Source organism: Myzus persicae, unplaced genomic scaffold, assembly GCF_001856785.1.
Source record: "Myzus persicae strain clone G006 unplaced genomic scaffold, MPER_G0061.0, whole genome shotgun sequence".
Lineage (NCBI taxonomy): Eukaryota > Metazoa > Arthropoda > Insecta > Hemiptera > Aphididae > Myzus > Myzus persicae.
Window position 1 is genome coordinate 188858 of NW_019103894.1, and position 19905 is coordinate 208762.

The following is a 19905-nucleotide window of genomic DNA, read 5'->3' on the forward strand; positions in this document are numbered from 1 at the left end:
TTTGTCGTAATTCAAAAAATGTTAACCACATAATGGACTCGAAACTTTTCACCTTCACTTAAATTATTTTGTTTACACGCTTAGATTTTCAAAATACATCGTTTATATAATGACGTTCAAGGTACCTACCAGAAATAAATAGGTCAAACCAACCGATCGTCATAACTTACCGAAATTAAAATAAAAAAGTTATTTCAAAACCGTATATATTATAATATTATTATATTTAAATTATAATTTTTAACTCTATAATTATGTTATAATTATGTAAATAAATTATTCGAATGTTTTTCCATTACATATTATTATTGTTTATAGATTATTACATATTATAACAAAAACGGGGAAGTGACTATGCTGTATAATAGGTGCGGTGTCGCCTGTCGGGTGTGGGTATGTGTATACCTATGTGTATGTATTAAATTTGAATTCAATGATACTTTTGTTTATGGATTGTACATTTGGATTAATTATGAGCTATGTATACCACGAACCTATTCACACCGTATTACCTTACGACTTACCTACTAGTTAATGACAATAAAATAGTATGATTTAATATTATAATGATATATTGGTATGATATAGATGTTTTAGTCAACAATCAATTCAGCATAATAGTACGACTAACAAAAAACAAATTAAAGTAATGTATTATAAAATATCGTTAGACATAAAGGCTGCTCTTTCTGCTAAATATCTTTTTCGTTCCTAATCAGTGGTTTATCATTGAACTCAAATCTATTACAATGATCAACTTAATAAAGACTAATTAAGAAGGCACACTCTAAACCCACTTCAAATTATAATAAAGTGACTCCATAGAAATATAGTTTAGGAAATAAATTTATCGTAACAATATGTAATTTGAAATATAAAATTCGTATGGTATTTAAATTTACGTAAATGTCCAGTCTTCGCCACATGTTGAAGAAAATTGGATAAAAACAGATCAATAACACAATTTTTAAAATTTCAATCAACCAGCTCGTTATACTTATAAATAGTCATTTAAATTCATGCACAACGTGTTTTGTTTTGTTTTGTTTATCATCTTAAATGTTGTGCAACTAAAATATATGTTTCTATTTTCTGCATTTAGTATACTTTAGTGTAGGTTAGTAGGTATAGTGATAGTACCCAGGTTGATATCAGATAGAATGTATTACGTACCTACTATACTACTATAATATAAAAGGACGTATTTCGAGCATGGCAAATTCTTAAGAAATATTTATATGCTTCAGAGTTCAAGCATTTCAGTATAAAGCTCACCGTGCACAGGACGGATTTACACGTCAACGTTCACGTGGTTGAAGAACTTCAGTTATTTACCTTTGAACGCTTACAAATGTATAAGAAATATTTAGCTACATAGTCGTCTGATGTCCGGAAAATATAATTTATTAATAGATACATTGAAATGTGTTAACATGACATTTTAGTTTCATTAAAAACAATAAAATAATTTCATGTGACCTACTCTAAGGCTAAGTGACATCGAATTCTTAATCTTTGAAAGGTTTAATAGTAGAAAGCATTATATTTTGTATAAATAATACCTTTTTGCACATTGTCATAATTTCAACAATAACTATTATCCTTTTTTATCAAACCCTTTTCGAACAATAAGTTTAACTTGCAGACAAAACCCCACCAATAAATCTACATTTTGTAACACAACTACAACAATGTGTCCAAACATTTTTAATATTATTTGTGATACACTGGTACCCATTCAATACAGTTGAAACGAAATAAAAATACCAATAATAATAAAACGTACACTACTTCGAAAATCAAAAAATAATATTATTATTATTTGTTTTGTTTTTAGTAATAATAATAGTAAAAGAAATATATCGTTGTCTGTCTGTACAACCAATCTAGAAATATTTCTCGTCAATTGAATACAAATGGTTTTTAGTAATACATTTCAATTATCACTTATCAAAAAAAAAAAAAATAAAAATGTTTTAATTTAACCAACTAAAAATGTATCATATTTTTAGTGACTTTGAGCCGAAAATAATAGTGATGCAATTGTAATTTACCAATATCCCATACACAGGGAGGCGTCTGGGGGTTTAAAAAAATTGTATACTTGTATTGTATGTATCTACTATTGTTACAATAATATTAATAAGTAGGTTTTAGCTTAGGAACATTGTCGCTTTGGAGATGAAACTTCTGCTGTACAAGAAAGATATACATGAAAATATGCAGTAATAATTGTTTTTCCAAGATTCCTACACCAAAATAAAAATTCGGACAGCCATCCCAAGTACCGCATACCACATCTCAAAAGCATCACATCGGTCACCTCGGCCGTGGAATATTATATGTAATATATTATGTGATAGTAAAACCTATGTTATTTATTTAAATTTGAACGTGACAACGTAACCGCATTCCAAAAACAACTATGATTCTCAGCGGGTCTCGGTGTGAAGTATATGAGTTATAACTTATAAGGTTAAATGTAAGAACAAACATTCACGGAATATTTAAGCGACAAAAAATGTTTCATGAATTTCTTATAGTCTTACAGTTATTAACAATTTGGACTCGATTTTAAATTTCAAAATTTCAAAAATAAAATGTGTGAGCAAAATGCATTTCAATTTATTAAGATATTAATAAAAGCACAATGCACACGCTGCTAAAATTTAGTACAAGTTTTCAATTTTATTTTAATGACAAATACATTTCGGTTCTTCGACTACTTATTGAAAATTTAAAACCATTCGCTATAATTGCTGTAAGGTAAATACGAAAACATGTTTCACGTTTTTGAACTAATTTCATTACAACGCGACAATCAAAAGTGGAAGTGCCGAGGGACTTACATTTATTTGTAATCTTATATTATCAACTACTCATATTAAAATTTTCGGCTATACTTATTAAAATATCATGAAAATAGAAAGTTAAAATCAATTTTTAATCTTGTTGATTTTATAAGATAATTTTTAATTGGTGAGAATAATGTAAACAATATTTAATGTATACTTAATACAGTTAATTACAATAAATACGTCATGTCACTCACCTTATTAAAAGTTATCTACTTAATACTTAAGGCCAACACATAATTGAACTTTGCGAGTAAAAGTAGGTACTGTATAAAATATGTAAATTAAAACTATAATATTTACCAAACTAATTTTAAATAATTAACCATACGCTATTATCCAACCAAACAAACATTAACCTTCATAATATACTAATAATGGGAAATTGCAGAAAAATCGTGTCTCACTATATACAGTGTATCTGGTCGGTTTTCGTTAACTTTGTCTACTCTACTATATAAATTTAAGGTACATACGTATTCCAATTATAATTAACATGACGTAAAAAAAAAAAGTATTTAAGACTATCCCGGAAGTATTAAGCCACTATAAAAATATTAATCCAAACTTAAAATAAATAAAGTATTTATTTAATATAAATTATAATTGTGCAATTGAAGGGGTCAGTCCAAAAACCAATCGATTCGATTTTTAGAACTTTTGAGAAAATAAAAAAAATTTTGCAGCTACCTTGTATTTAGACCAGACCTTGTTCATCAAAATAATTCTCTCGGAGCTATTTGGTTTTACGCCAGAAAATAAAAAAACCTACACACAGTTCCGAGTACGTTGTATTTCTTATACGAGAGGATTGTTTTGATTAGTCTTGGTCTTGCAAAGACATATTCGTAATTTGTTCTGTATCAAAATTTAATATCGTCCAAACCTGATTTATGACAAAAAAAAATTTGCCTCGTTTCTTCACGGACCCCTATAATATTATTCGAGTGTAACAAGGTTAAGTTAAGTATCAGCTAAAATTAAGCTGCTAAATAATCAGCTCTTATTTTTGTGCTGTGTCTCGGCGTGAATTATTAATTCTCGGTTTATTATTTTTGTAAGCTAAACACCAAACAAAAAAAATTGATTTTGTCTAAAACTGGCTTTGTATAAGAATTTTCGTTTTATCTTAATATTTTTGCTGCCACAAAAGGTGATGACACTATGGTCTATGACAGACACAAAAAAATTTAAAAAACACACATCATTGTACAATCAATACAGTGACTGCTCCGTTCAAAATCTAAAATGATAATATGTATTTATACAGTTTTTGGCCCTCAAAGAGCCCCAAAGAGCGTTTGATATTTTATGTGGGCCACAAATAAAACAGTTTGGAAACCCCTGGTATAGACAACAGAGTGTATCTTGAAATTAACGTTTAGTAATTTAATTATACAATATGTCTGTGTAAACCATTTTACTTAAATTTAAAAGTAAAACCACTTTTCTTTTTTTACATCAATATTTTTATATTATCTTACTATATTAATATTTCCAATTGTCTGTTATTCAGTTTGAACAAAATTATTTTTATTTTACCATACTGCTATACTATATTATTACAACTTTGTTACGACTGTCTTAAGCCAAGGTAAATCGTATCTAATAAATTAAAAAATTGACAATATTTTATTATTAAAGTAAATATATAATATTTCAATATTGACGTATTGGTATGGAAGCACTAAAAGCACATATCGAATGACCACACATCACCTGTATGCATCAATATATGCTGTGCAAACTTACGCGCCAACCTGCAGTGTATATATTATTAAGTTTTAATGTCTCAATTTCTTACTTTTGAAATGTAATCGTGTTTATTTTATGACTAAACTTTGGCCATTCAGTATAATATCTACCCTCGATATATGCGATAACACGAGTATACAGCTGCACCGTATCTGTTCAATCTAAGTTAACAGGTATAATATAGCTTGAATCCAACATTAAGCCAAATATCATTATGATTATACGTTTTCCCTTGTTAATTAAGATCGTGATAATGCACTCTGTGTTCGTAACTGCTTCAACAGAATTCATAAATCTTCGTCTTAAGTACTCGATTACGGAAAAGAAGAGGTTAACAGGTCCGTTATTTACAGATTGTAAATAAATACAATATTATGAAAAGAAAATCACCTATTGGTTTAAACTTCAACAAAAATTCGATTAAATTAAATAGTATGTATATTATACAAGCATTTAAAGTTTGTATGAGCGGAATGATGAATTGCCAATATTGAAGTGGTTAACTTCAGACTACTCTTATCCATACACTCTTATTGGTTAAGAACTATTCGTTCAATATTCGATATTAATTATTCATCGACATTTGCACGAAATTATATTTCGTGACTATGAAATTAAAAATACAATAGAATGTAAAAATATGTTATAACCGTTTATCGTGGGTAAATCTCAAAAAAAAGTAATAATACTGATGATAAGAATAATATGCTAAGTAACTATAAGAATCACCAGATTTACAGTATAGGTAAGCGCAAATGCCAAAAATAGGATAAAACAACTTTATGATTTCGGAATCGCAATTACGAAAAAATAATTTATGTTTTTTTTTCCTAAAACAAACTACCGGGTACCGCGTGTGCCGCAGTTCTCTAGAAGACTTATTTGAAACAGGCCATCGTTGGAACAAAACTTTTTTATAGCGTCTTATTCAACGACAATTGTTTAAAAAAAAAAAAAAAACAATCACATCAAACAGTCGAGTCCTACTTATTTGTAATAGTCTAATGACATCACTGTGGCAGTCGTTCAATATAATATGCCAACCACCGTTAATTCGTTGATGAAGTTTGCTACCCAACCGGCGTCAACTATATTACATTTCAAGTGGTAAAAATTTTCAAAAATATTGATTGTTGTTATGATTGCTCCTCGTTTGAAAACGAATTGCCGCGTGATAAATTATTTGCGAGGCCTGGTGTGATTTTGTGGTTGGCCTGAATTATTAATGTGTTCTAAGGTACAGTATCGGCCGTCACCACTAGTTACCGGATGGGTGACCACCCGGGTTTTTAGTTAAGAATCTTCCCCACACGTATTCCTCAACCAACCGTAACCCCCCTACAAAATGCTTATGGGTTTATGGCCATAGTCGCCGATGCGTATAAGATCACTAAAAATAAAAAAATAAAATAAATTATTCACACTTGTGGTTCCATCTTATGATATGCGGTATTTAAGCCAGGGTCCTCTAATAGTCTAATAGTTTTTACATGCCTGCACGGCTAGAAGACTTCAACCAGTGAATTATATTTTTCCAAACCTTGTAAAAGATTAATCCAAAAATACATCGACTCAACTTTCAAGAAAACTTTTATTGTTATGACTTTTATCGGTGCACTTAAAAAAATGATTTTTTTCGTATTTGAAAACGACATTTTTGGCCATTTATGTGGTACATTCATTACATAGATTTAGGGTTTCTTTCGATTCGCCACAATAGTCACGTTTTCTCATATTTTTTTTTAGCATATTCTCCGAGTTCACCGTTACGTATATATATTACTTCTTCGTTTCTCATTTTTGAACGCCTCGTTCGGACCAGAAAAATATCACAGTCTTACAATGATCGTTATAAAATATGCAATACCTACAGATACGTCTTATAATTCAATCATTGCAGGAAAATGAATTTCCACAGCAATAAAATCATTTCTAAAACAAATATATACAAATCACAAACGCAATACGGCGCATTCTACGCTTACCTCCTATATAAATATAACCTAATATTATGATCGAATATGGAGTTGTAATAATTCAGTCCAATATGAAATCATTTGTCCCTGTACAACGCACAATATTATTTCAATAGAACCACATCCATTGCAAGAGTGCTGATGATTTTCAGACCGACAATGCAACAGTTGCACTATCGGATACCGCATTATGTTACACTTATAGGTCAGCTTATATGTACCATACGCGTAACCGTGGTTAAACTCGAGTTGAGTGACTTATTGTTATCGCCGTCGTCGTCGTCGTCGTCGTCGTCGTCGTCGTCACTGAGTGACAGCCCGAACAAATAAAAAACCGGTAATAGCTGAGATTTCTCAAGCGCTCGATCATTATTATTATCATCGTATCACCATATTGACGTTATTGTTATTTACATAATATTGGCCAAATTGGACGGCGGCGCGGGCGGACCGCCGTGCGCGGGCGGAGGAGGGGATAACGCCGAGGCGGTCTACCTTGAGAATTCGGTCGGTCGGGCGGCGGGCCCGGTGAGCCGCGGCCGCCGCCGGTGTTCGCGTGCACGTTCAATCGCGTCGATGTTGTGCGCGCGGCCGGATGACATGCAGCCGGCGACGCAACGTTCATCGGGCGTGTTGAAACTGGGCCGGTACATTGTGCGGTGTCTGACGGCCCAGCCGGACATCTGGCTGCTGTTCTTGTACAAGTGCGGACAGCTGGTGGCGGTCAACCTGCACGAACCGGTGGCGCGGAGCGTGGGCATCTTGGACGAACTGTTCCAGGCGCAGCAGGGATCCCCGCCGTCGCCGGAACCGGACCACCAGCGGGAACGGCGCGAACCGCGGGACCGAGAACGTGCGGCCCGACCGATCGCCATAGGATCTCTGCCGTCGTCGCCGCGGTCGCCGACCGACGGCCGACTGTCGCACCGGGCGCCGTGCGTTGCGTCGTCGTCTTGGTCGCCTCCGTCGTCGCCGTCTTCACCATCGTCGGCCGACGCGGTGTCGCACGCGTTGGCTCCGTCCCCGTCGGTGTCGTCGTTGTCGCCGGACAATGACCAGTACCGCGGCATGGACGAGGACGACACGGACGACGGGTACACCGACTCGGATGACGAACCGTTCGCCTACATGACCAGCCGCCGGTTCTCGCGCACCCCGTCCACCGGCGATTCGCGGAGCCGTCGAAGCAGTTCCGGCTGCGGTAGCAGTTACAACAGCGGCGGAAGCTGTTACAACAGCGCCGCCAACAGCCCCTGGAGCAGCGTGGCCAGCCGCCGCCGCAACAGCTGCACCCACATCGCCGAAGTGGTCGACGTCACCGAAGACGCCGGCAGTTGCAGAGGTACGTTGCGATTGCAATAATAGTTCTCGCTACACAGTGACCGCGTTTACTCCGTCCCGACGATGCACTTTGTGTTTCTTAGATTTGTACTTGATAAACGATTTTCCAACCGAAACGATTACGTCTTGATGATAATTTTAAACACATTTTTAATGACAACAGCGTTTTGTGCCTAAATGTTAACTCCCCTCATCTAGATAAAAACAACTGTCGGCATTACGAGTAGGTACTTAAATATCAATTTCCTTGAATAATCTTCTGAATTTCCAATTAATAAATGGTTTTTAATGTAAAAAAAATATTAACTATCTTTTTGCATTGAGTACCTATCACCCATACGTAGACACTTGTTTTCATTGTATTAAATAAAAAACCATTATATTATTAACTGTCGAGATGATGTAATGTTGTTTAAATAATAATCGAGCAGCACTAATTATTGCGTTGACTACAAGCAAATAGTTTTTCATAAGAATGATTAAAATCCGAATTGATTATGTTGAGGTTGATTTATGTAGATTGTGAAACCGGGAAATCTGCTCTTTATAGGTGGTCGTCGTACCGCGGAAATTTAATATTATTTTACCTACAACGATCAAACCTTTCGGTTAGTAGTCCAGCGTCATTGCTATATTCTTCCCATCGAAAACTGTACTTAACTTTATACGTTTTTATGCACCACGCGCCGGGTCAGCAATAGCATGTGAGTTAGCACGGAATCGATGACGTTTATTCGTTATAATGCAGGGGTCACCAAAATTTTTATTCAGCAGAACTAAGTACAATATTATGAAAAATATTACACGTTCTACATATAGAGTTATAGTTTATCATTTTTGTTCATTGATTTGCCACTGATGCCAGAGATTCTGATAACCCTAGAAAAATGTCCACATTTATAATGTGGCTCTTCAAAAAATATATTAATTGGTTACTCCTAGTAGTGATTTGTCGTCGATAAGACATCAGATAAAAGCGAACGAATTCCATCATATCGTCGACCCTATTATTATAGTTGTTCCGTTACTGGTATTATAGTAATGTTATTATTCTCCACGCACACAATATTCGTATGTAACGCGTGTTCGCACACTATATCGATAAATAATAATCGATCGAAGACCATAATATTTTCAAACACCCGAAAACAGACCAGTAGGTCACACGCGATATTATGAAGTTATATTGTGTTAAAAAATCGAGATGATTTTTTCTGAGCGTCTATTTTCGTATATAAATATAAAAAAAAAATAATATACTTAAACGATAATATTTAAATAATTACCAAAGTGGACTACACAGTTAATGGTAAAGTACGTGCTTCTATAATATTATATAGGTATAGTTTTTTTGAGTCTACCGGCCGTCTACATAATACGTTTTCAGGGTTACAATATGAAATGCATATTGGAATTGGTTGTTTTCTTTTTTTTTATCCATTGACGTTTGTTTTAATTAGTTTTGACCGTCTACTGTGCAAAAAAAAAACGTTAGAAATGACCAAACGATGATTTTCAGTAAAACGACTTGTTTGTTGTTATCATAATTCATAACTCGTTTAAAATATGATCGCTCACCCTTATAGTTGATAGCCCTTTCCAATCGTCTAGCATTGTGCCTCTCACATTTCATTAATACCTAACAGGCTTAGGCATGCAGCCTGGCATACTTTATTTTTACGAACCACAAAACTGTATATTATATATTGAAACCCATATTATATCAAAAAATCTATAAAACCCTTCAAATTTATGCAAACGGTTAAACATTAAACAGTTAAGAATTTTGCATTAGGTAATAATAAATAATAATATATGGTGACATAATATAAACAGTTTTTATGATAAACTAACCAATATTTATATTATAATATTTCATTTAAGGAATAAAGTATATACTAATGGGGCCCAGTATTTTGAAAGAATATAAAAAAAATACCTACAATATCAGTACCCCAAGGACAAAAATAAAATAAAAAACTCATTTTTGAAATGGTTAGAATGAAAAATATAAACTTCAGTATATACACAATCATCTAAATATACATCTGAATATTTTAACTATGAAAGAACTCATTGTGTTGAGTGAAGCACTCAGATAAGCATATAATTTAATCCCCTTCCCCTCACCATAAGAAAATTGAATGAACGCCACTTTATATTAAATATATGTATTATAAATATCCATTGACAACCATTTTAATATCAATAAACCTCACCACTTCACACTAGGTTCTAGAAAAATCTTGATTAAGGAGTAGGCACTACAATTTTATAAAAACAACTATCTTGATGAGACGTTTTGAATTGTAAAGAAACAGAACTAAAGCGATTGTATACGAACGTTGTGAAACAATTTAGTCAATACTCTACAAAATAAGCATTAAGTAGGTATATTTAAATCGGAACAAACATCTTACATGATCTATACGAAAAAAATGATTAAATGAATTGATTATTACTTGAAATAACATTGTAAGTAAACACAAACGATAAATTAATGTTTTGTGTTTTGCATAATATTGCTCTGTGGTACTTATTAATATATGATATTTTCATCGTAAAAAGTATAGTCGAGGAAAGGTCGGAGCACTTCACAGAATATTAAACAACGGTTATTAAAATAAATATTTTAATATTGTATACGAAGAAATACTTAAAACCTTTATAGTTTTTATACGATAAGTTATAAAATAAAATTATTTGCGCGATGTGAAAAAAGAGCACAGCACGGCAGAATGTTTGCACTCTCCGAAGACCAATTACAGTGATGTATTATTATTTATTATTATAAATTTGAATGTTTAAGCCACCGAACTATAAAATGATTCTATCCAAGCTTAGTTGAAAGTTTAAAACCATATTTGCTTAGATTTATTCAATATTTTTCGCAATTTTTGCATTTTGTAGTTTTCCTTACGGTTAAGGAAACTATTGGGAACACTAAAAATAACTCATTCGAAGGTATCATTTAAATAAATTGTTTATTTATAATAAAAGTACACAAAACTTTTTGGAGCTTATTACAAACCAAAAAAGTGTCACCAAAAAATTTCTAAATCATCAGTGTTTCAACCTTTGCTGTTTTTAAAATTAAAAAGAAACCAATAACTGAATAAATAAATATAATATTTTCCAATAGTTAAAAAATATATACTTATATAGGTTTAGCTTACATAAAAGTCATAACTCATACCAAGTGTACCCAAATTCAGAATTCAAGCAGTTTTCGATTAAACATAAGTTAGGTATCAATAATAAACAAAATAAGATATCATAAAATTTTATATTTAAATTTGTACAAAATATTTAATTCTAAAATATTTACAATTGAAAATCATATTCACCACCACGGTCTAAATAAAGTGTAATGCAATAAAATAAATAAATAAGTAGACATATTGCAAAATTATGAAAATCTAATTTTATTTTAATGGAAAGTATAAATTACCTAGGTAGGTACCAAGACTAATTTAATTAGTGTTGACTGACTATGTACTAAATTGTAGACAGTATTTTAGACATTTTTAACTAATTTACAGTTAGAGTCGGTTTGGATTTTAGTCATATATCATGTAATGTGTACTATAGCGTTTTTTTCAATTTAATGTAAATTATGAACAATTAGATGTAGACAACTTCATATTAAAAAATCATTAAGCAGATAACTCACTCAACTTGATGTATAGTAGATATCTTGTGTAGGTCGTCTCATTGAGTAGGTCACACGGCTGTAATGAACGAGCTAAATTTGAATTTAATAATAAATCATTGTTGGTATCAGATAAGAAAAACGATTATGTGCTTAGGATACAGATGGATCAGTATCTATTTCGAAGGATAATTTATGGCATTCTATATATTTTATAATATTGTTATTATTTTCTTTGTATGTTAGGTTGAAGTAATTTTTGAAAAAAAACCTTGTCTTTAACTTGTAAGTCAATACCTGTACCGTTGAATAGTCGGAATAGGCCTGTGATACTTTGTGTACCTATTAGGTATTTTAAATGATGAATAAAATATATTATGAATTAATTTATGAATATAATAAAATAATATACGTGATTGCGAAAAGTATCTTTACAAAATAATTAAATTTAATTATAAGGAAAATTTGTTATTTTTCGTATAAATATTTAACGCTGTCAATATTTTAACATTGAGCACATTATGCAATTTTCATATTTTTAAATTTCTATAAAAAAACAACTTCTTCTCAGAAATGTTATATTCAATTTTTAAGATTTTAGACAGACAGACAAAAATGTTATCAACATAAATCCAACAAAAAAATTAAAAAATAAAACATTTCCAATGTCTATAAATAACTTAAAATTAGTTATAAATATTTTGATAATGTAATTGTGTAAGGGAATTTATAATTTGAGTAATACATAATTATTTCAAGTTTCTACACTTATTAATATTTTTTTGATTAAAAAAAAAATCCTATCTTTAGTCAAAAAATTGGTGTTATTTCCGTTTTCTCAATTCCCTCGGTTTTTTGTTAGTTTTCCCCAATTATTTAGAAAATTACTTAGAATTTCTTATTTCTGGATATCCAAAAGTTCCAAGTAAATCAAATTTTCTACCAGAAACCACACTCAAAGTTGATGTTTGAAGCACAAAAATAATGTATATTTATGTATTTTGATTTCTTCTTATTTGTACCTATATACTTACTTCAGACAAGTTACTATCTAATTTATATTTTTATTATTATTTTATTTCCTGTAATTTTATACTTATTGAGTATTAAACTCTATATACGTAAACAGGTATATTTCATTTATTCTTTAATAACAATTTCATGTTTATGATTAACATATCCCATATCAATATCTCTGCTATAAATATTGAACAGAATATTATTATTCCAAAAAGAAAAACATAATATACAAATTCTTTATAAATTATAATTATATTCATTAACATTGTACTTTAAATATTATTAAATTATTAACTGTAAGTAAACATTTCACAATGATGTCTGTTTTTATATTTATTTATTTATTTATTTATTTTTTTTGTGTGGTGTCATCACGGTTCCTTGCAGTAAAAGTGCTTTGATTTTCTTAAACCTCAACTTTTCTGGTAGGAAAGTAAATCTAATTAATGCATTCGGGAGGTCAAAATTTTAAATCCCCAATAGTTTTCAAAATCAGCAAGGAAAACATACAAGCAATTAAGGAAAAACGAGAATTTTTATGTGAAACGAGTTTTAGAAAAAATCGATTTTGGTTTTTAGTGTAACTCTGAAAAAAATTAACGTATAGGTTAGGTTACATGAAATTTTCACTGAATATTGGTGTTTTCCATATAAACCATAAAATATTCAAAATATTTTGACTAGGGTTAAACTATTTATAGGCATATGATATTATTTATTATTATTTTTTTTTTTTAACTTAAGTCGATAAAAAAATGTTCACTTGGTCAAAAAACTTGTAAATGTAATACAAGATTTCTTGTAAGGTTTTGTTAATAACAATTAAAAGAAAAGTTGAGCCCTTTATCAAAAAAAATTCCAACCGGAAAGTCAAATTAAATATTTATGAGCATTTGAAGTTGAAATGTTTACAACATTGGATATTCACTCGATTTCTCTTATAATGATTTTCTTATTTTGTTGTCATTCAAAAACGAATTACTGTAGACACTTGGGGACGAGGTGACCGAGTGATCTGACACATCCGCTGCGACGCAGCCGGTCGCGGTTCGATCCTCGGCCACCGGGTGGCATTTTTCTCCGGACAAGTCGCGGTGACCGGAAACAAGTGCCGCCATCCCCAACCGGGCACGGCAGAAACCTACGGTTGCCCAATAGAAATTTTGTCAAAAACACAAACACACACGTGTATGATACGAGAAAAAAAACTGTAGACACTTGAAATTTACACTAAATGTTTATTTCATCAATTCTTATATTTGATAAAATTTTCAATTTTCATTTTTTTTTCTATTAATATCAGTAAAATTGTATTGGTTGTGTCAAAAAGATGAAAATTTAATACAAGACTCTTAATAAATTTTTACAATAGAAGTTGAAAAATATTAAAAATATATATGCACGATTTTTTAGTGAGCATTTAAAATTCAAATGTTGAAATATTTATCAAATTAAAAATTGAAAATAATTTTTTAGTTAAAAATGTATAAAATGTTCAATGTCTACAGCTTACGATTGAAAATTTAAAACAAGGTTCCACTGAAGCAATTTTTTTCGTAACTAAAAAATATATGAATACAGTTATACTTATATTTTACAGATATTTTAATTTCAAATTTGGACAAAATTGCCTATTAATACAAAAAATAACGGTTATCGGTTATCATTTTGTAGTAATTCGGTTCCAAAACAGACCAATTTTACATAGGTATATTTTATATTTTTCCAGCACCACTGATAATTTAAGAATAATATTAATTCAACTTACCGGCTACCATATTTATAATAAGTAATAATAATATAAAATATCCTAGACTGACACACAGTCTCCACTCAGAATCGTTTTTCGTATACAATAATTTGATATCACTGAATTCAAATTTAAATAATTTAGTACCATCTATTATAGCGACCTCATAAGCACCTAATGTGCAGCAGAGCGACATCCACTTTTTTAATTATGTGTTTAGTATTATTTAAATTTTAAAGGCTCGTTTGACATTACACTGTACTATAATATTATGTTACATTTGGATTTCAAAGTCCTCTACAAAGATTTCCAAAGAATCAATACTTCAATCCTTTAACATTCTACATATTTACATATTATACTACTTAAAAATGTAGTTAAGCTTATCGTATTGAAGTAATCACTCAGACTGAATGAGTTAAAAAATTTAAAAAGACATAATCACTTTGATTAATTGAAAGCATACATTCTTCCTGTTTAATGTCTTGTTTGTTCGCTAGACATCTGTTAAAATTGCACTATCTATAGGTAATGTCACGGTGTGATCGTCAAAATTATTGCAGTGTATACCTACTGTGAAGTCTAAAAAAATATAATTTTTAATCATCGCATTTACTAATTAACTTAACTAAGCATTGTATAAGACAAGTTGAAATAATGAAATAAATTACGATGTACAGCTGAGTAGCTACATAACATTAGATATTCACCAATAAATACCTACCTATAATTTATCATACATGTGTAACAGTGATGGATTTAAATTTTCAATAATTATTTTTGGTTAAGCCACATCATTTTAATAGACATAATATAGACTCTATATTATATTTACCTTGTCGAATACGCATAACAAATCAGGATCATTATTTTAAGTTTTAAATGTCCTTATCCATCAAAATAATAGATAAGTTGGTAACACATATGCTGATAATTAGTTCAGTTTGATAAATTTAAATAAGAATTCACAACATTATTTTCATAGTTAAATAATTTATCATAAATCATAATCACTATTAAATTCAAAATCATCTACTGTTTTTGTCGTAAAATTAAACACTATTTCATATTAATTATATATATAAATGCTAACTTATTCAACTTAAACTCGATGAAAATATATCCCAAAATGTCTTGGTTGTTTTAACTAGGCTTAGCATTTACTCTCAGGTTTAATTAAATGAATCCATTTCTAAAATGTCGACATTAACAGACAACATTATTGCATTAATACAAAAGGATCACAATATTATATTATATTGCTCAATTGAATTTCGGGTAACACAAACACGTATCTTTAATTTTTGAATTTCAAATCGTGTGCATAGCCAAATATGAAGATTAAATTTATTTCAGTTGAGTGAACTGTGAAAATCGTTGGTTACATTTTATTATAGATTTTTCCTGCAGCAAAATCTCAGTCGTTTGGATAATGTGGGTTATTCTGTATTCAAATATCTCAACATCATTGAGATACTCGATTCGTTTTCGGATGATGTTCTCGGCAAATCACGATTCGCGATTATCCAAATACAAATCATATGCATACAGATACATTTTGAGAACTCGTGAACGAGTTGTTTAATAAGACATTAAAAACTCGTTTAATGAATTTACAGTATTCTATATAGTTTTGAGTTGTTGACCCATTCGTAAATAGGTATGGATAGAATATTATACTGTATTATCAATCAAGACACGTATTTACCGAAAGCAAATAATGCATTGACTCGCTAAGTCAAATATTAAACGTCTCTCAAATACTAGAGGTAAAATTTCGGTATGCATTAAATTTAAATCCTGTGCATTATTATTGACATCATTGACGTTGAAACCATCTTGTATAGGTACCCATCTTGTATAGGTACCCATAAACGACTTATAATAATATTATATAGGTATTTACTCCCTATAATTTAAATCGTTTGTAAGTTGTAATATAGAATGAATGACTTAGAAATAAACAATTCATAATTTCCTATTATTGATGACTATACACATTGAGTCATTCGCCGATGTGATATTGTAAGTGTTTGGAAATAAGTACAAAAATAAAAACCACCATTTTAGCGTCTGAAAATATCAATCGTCGGTATCCGATCACAAAATTATTGTTATGAATAGTATTGTTCAGTATAATATTATAACATAAATTTATCACATCGACGCATACTGTAATAATGTGTTGTACGATGATTATTATTGTAAACTCAGCGGTTGTTTATGAACCTTATTTATGATTCGTGAATAAATAACGGCTGAAAAATATACGCCAGATCATATATTGCTTTGACTATGCTGTGCGTATTATAGTAGGACCTGAATATACAACCGCTGACCCACTTGGATATTTTTACAGGTTCTCTTATAATAATATTCAGTTCATTGTCACCAGCTATCATATTCAGAGTAAACATCATTAAAGCAAACCTGTAACTACAGTCATCTATGCATCTCTCTCGCTTAAACGATGTAATTACAAACAAGGTTCTAATAATAAAATCTAGATTTCAACGGGTTTAAAATTTGAATTAATATTATCTCTTCGAAAGAACAATTTAACTTCAAATTAAGTTTAATACATACTTTTAGATTTGAAGCGGAGTGATGAATGTATTGATTTTACAATTATGTGTTTATTTTATTTTTATTTTTTTGTTTTTGTGTGTGTCTGTGCACACGATAAGTAGTCGAAATAGTAATTCGATTTTAAACTATACAGTATCTTTTCTGGTAGAGAAATAAATCTAGTTGGTGCATTCAGGGGGCCAAAATTTAAAATTAGGACCTAGTAATTCTCAAAAGCTCAGGGAAAGACAAAACAAAAAGTTGACAGAATGTATCAAATTGGAAATTTGTTGAATCTACATTCTTAATCATCCAGTGTTGATTGTAGTATCCTTTAAGTGCCAATACATTGGAATGTTATACTTAACCTATTTTAGTTTCTGCGTTTTATACATTAAAATATATTGATACCCTGGGGAAGCTATTTTCAACCATTCTTCTCTCAAAGATCTAATCTCTTATACAACTGTATTTTTTTATGACATTAATGCTAGGTATTGTTATTATTATTGTATATTTGTATACTATCTATACCTCCATAACTTAGGACATTCAGATATGATTTCGCCTATTATACTTCTAATTAAACTTGTACCTATTGGTCAACTATAACGTTTGAAATTTAAACTTTAAATTAAATAATGTTATTTTATAATATTAACTTTAAAATTGTAGAAGTAAACAAAAGCTAAAGGGTAACTTTTAACTTTAAATTAACTTCAGTCTGTTAAAATAAATAATTACCTTTGCCAGTCTTGAACAGCTACAAACCCTCAAATAACATCCCTCGCCAGTGATGAGTAAAACGTCCGAATTATTTCACTGTAAACATTTAAAAGTACATATCTAGGTATAAAAATCACAATATAGTATTGAAACATAAATATATATAAGTAATATTTGTATTTATATGGTTATTTATTTTCCTCTGATATACTTTATAATATACTCAATGCATCACATACATTGAAAATTTGTAAATAAACTTTAATAACCGTTTAACATTATAATTATTAAGTGTAATCTAAACAATTTTCCTACGTTTTAAAATTGTAATTCTATTGAGTAGGTGTATAGATTTTAATCTATTAAAACTTTAACTGTCACTTTTTATTATAGTTTATTCAATAAAAAAGTTATTCAAAGTAAATATGTGATTTCTAGTTATTATAAATTCAACAAAATAAAACTATACAACAAATTACAATTTCGATGCAGAGATCATGAAAAAGATATGGGTTTTGGAGCTCTATAAAATACATATCACATTACATAAAGAACCACTTATGCACTCTACCTCGAACCTTAATAAATAGTTATCTAAATATGGTGTCAATAAAATCTTTTACGGAGAAATTCAAATCATTTAAATATAGTTAAATTAGAAAACTGAACTTAGAAAACTATAAATCAATAAAAATGTTCATATTGTTTGTGCAATTTTTGGTTGTTAAATCTGTAAATGTGACAGTTTAACTACAATACAAGCTTAACTGTTTGAGCTAGTACATTTCGATTTTGATGTATTCACTTTTAGAATTATTTAGAAAAGCAAAACAGGATCAATATAGTTTACATAGGTTTTCTTTTTCGCTTTTTCTGCTAGTAAAATATGTTTGTTTTGTGCAACCCTATATCTGTGTAATATAAAATGAGTCCGAGCGTAAAGGAAAACTATAAATACAAACTGATAAAAATACAAAATAAATTTCACTGCGAGATCTTAAACTTTGAACTGCAGCTGATCTTAGATCAAAATAATTTTTCGAATATTATGATAAATAGTTCAAATGTATATTAATACAAAAGATACTTTACGCTACTATAAGTTTACTTGGTTGAAATGAGAAATAGTGTTCAACCGTTTTCAGTCAGGTTGTATTTTTTTTTTCATATTATATAATAGTTGCTATTTGCAAATTGAGTGTCTATGTTTTATTATTATATTTGCTATTGACCAACTATAACTAATTCGTTGTCATTATGACTGATTTTTTAACATTATATTTTATATTACCTATTGCATTATAGCAGTCCATTCGAACATAATACACACAGTGTTTTGAACAATCATATTCTTTTTTACGTACAACTCCTTACGATTACTCCAATTTACTCTAATTTCCAGAAATTTGAAACTCAAATACACTACCTATATTTTAGAGCATAAGTAAGTTATTATTAAATTAATTATTGCTACGACAACTATCGCAAATTCTCAAAAATGAGAGCAAAATTATGTTTTACCGCTATTATTGTTATATACGAAGGTCATGCAGTGAATTCAACATTTTGAATTATCCATTCGATAAATCTTGTCTGATTAATTTTATAGCATAAATTATTAATTATTTAACGTTATGTACAATACGAGTTATACAAATAAACAACATACTTCAGTCAACTTTTTGATTTCATAATAACCTGTTGCATAGCTTGACAATATTTCAAATTCATTCATTGTTATTACATTATTATTATTATTTGCTGTTTGTTTAAATTCATGTTATATAATCTATTAATTACTATAATCGTAAATAAGTTTTGAAAACTTCAATCAATTAAAAATAATTAAAAATTTTTTAAATATTATACTATATAGGTACCTACGACCTGCATGTCCATATTATACATACTATTTAAACATGTAGATACGTATATGTATCAATGTATGTATTCGGGAAGCACATTATACAAATCACATGATAAAATAAAAATACGATTAGACCCAAGCATCAAACAAATGTCTATCTATATGACTAATATTAAAAGAACGTATACGTGCCGCTTGTGTAAAGCAAATATAAGTTCAGCATTTGTGTTGAATGTTTTAGGTTTAAAATGAATTGACATATTATAATCAAATTTAAAGGCATAATATTATCCAGGATATCTCGTAGGCTATTGTTCATGTTAAAATTTTAAAATTATAACATTTGTACATACCTAGTTATAACTCATAAATAGTCACTACTTTTAAAGTGAGTT

The 19905-nt window shown here is 29.9% G+C and overlaps 1 protein-coding gene across 1 annotated transcript in view; it reads left to right on the forward strand.

The window, feature by feature from the left end:
- Window positions 1-7141: 7141 nt before the first annotated feature.
- Window positions 7142-19905, forward strand: part of LOC111036030 (BTB/POZ domain-containing protein 6-B) — a 32718-nt gene continuing 19954 nt past the window's right edge. Inside the window, exon 1 of the mRNA XM_022317910.1 lies at window positions 7142-7928. Within this exon, the coding sequence (XP_022173602.1) occupies window positions 7163-7928 (766 nt within the window). The 5' untranslated portion in view covers window positions 7142-7162. The remainder of the gene's footprint in view (window positions 7929-19905) is intronic.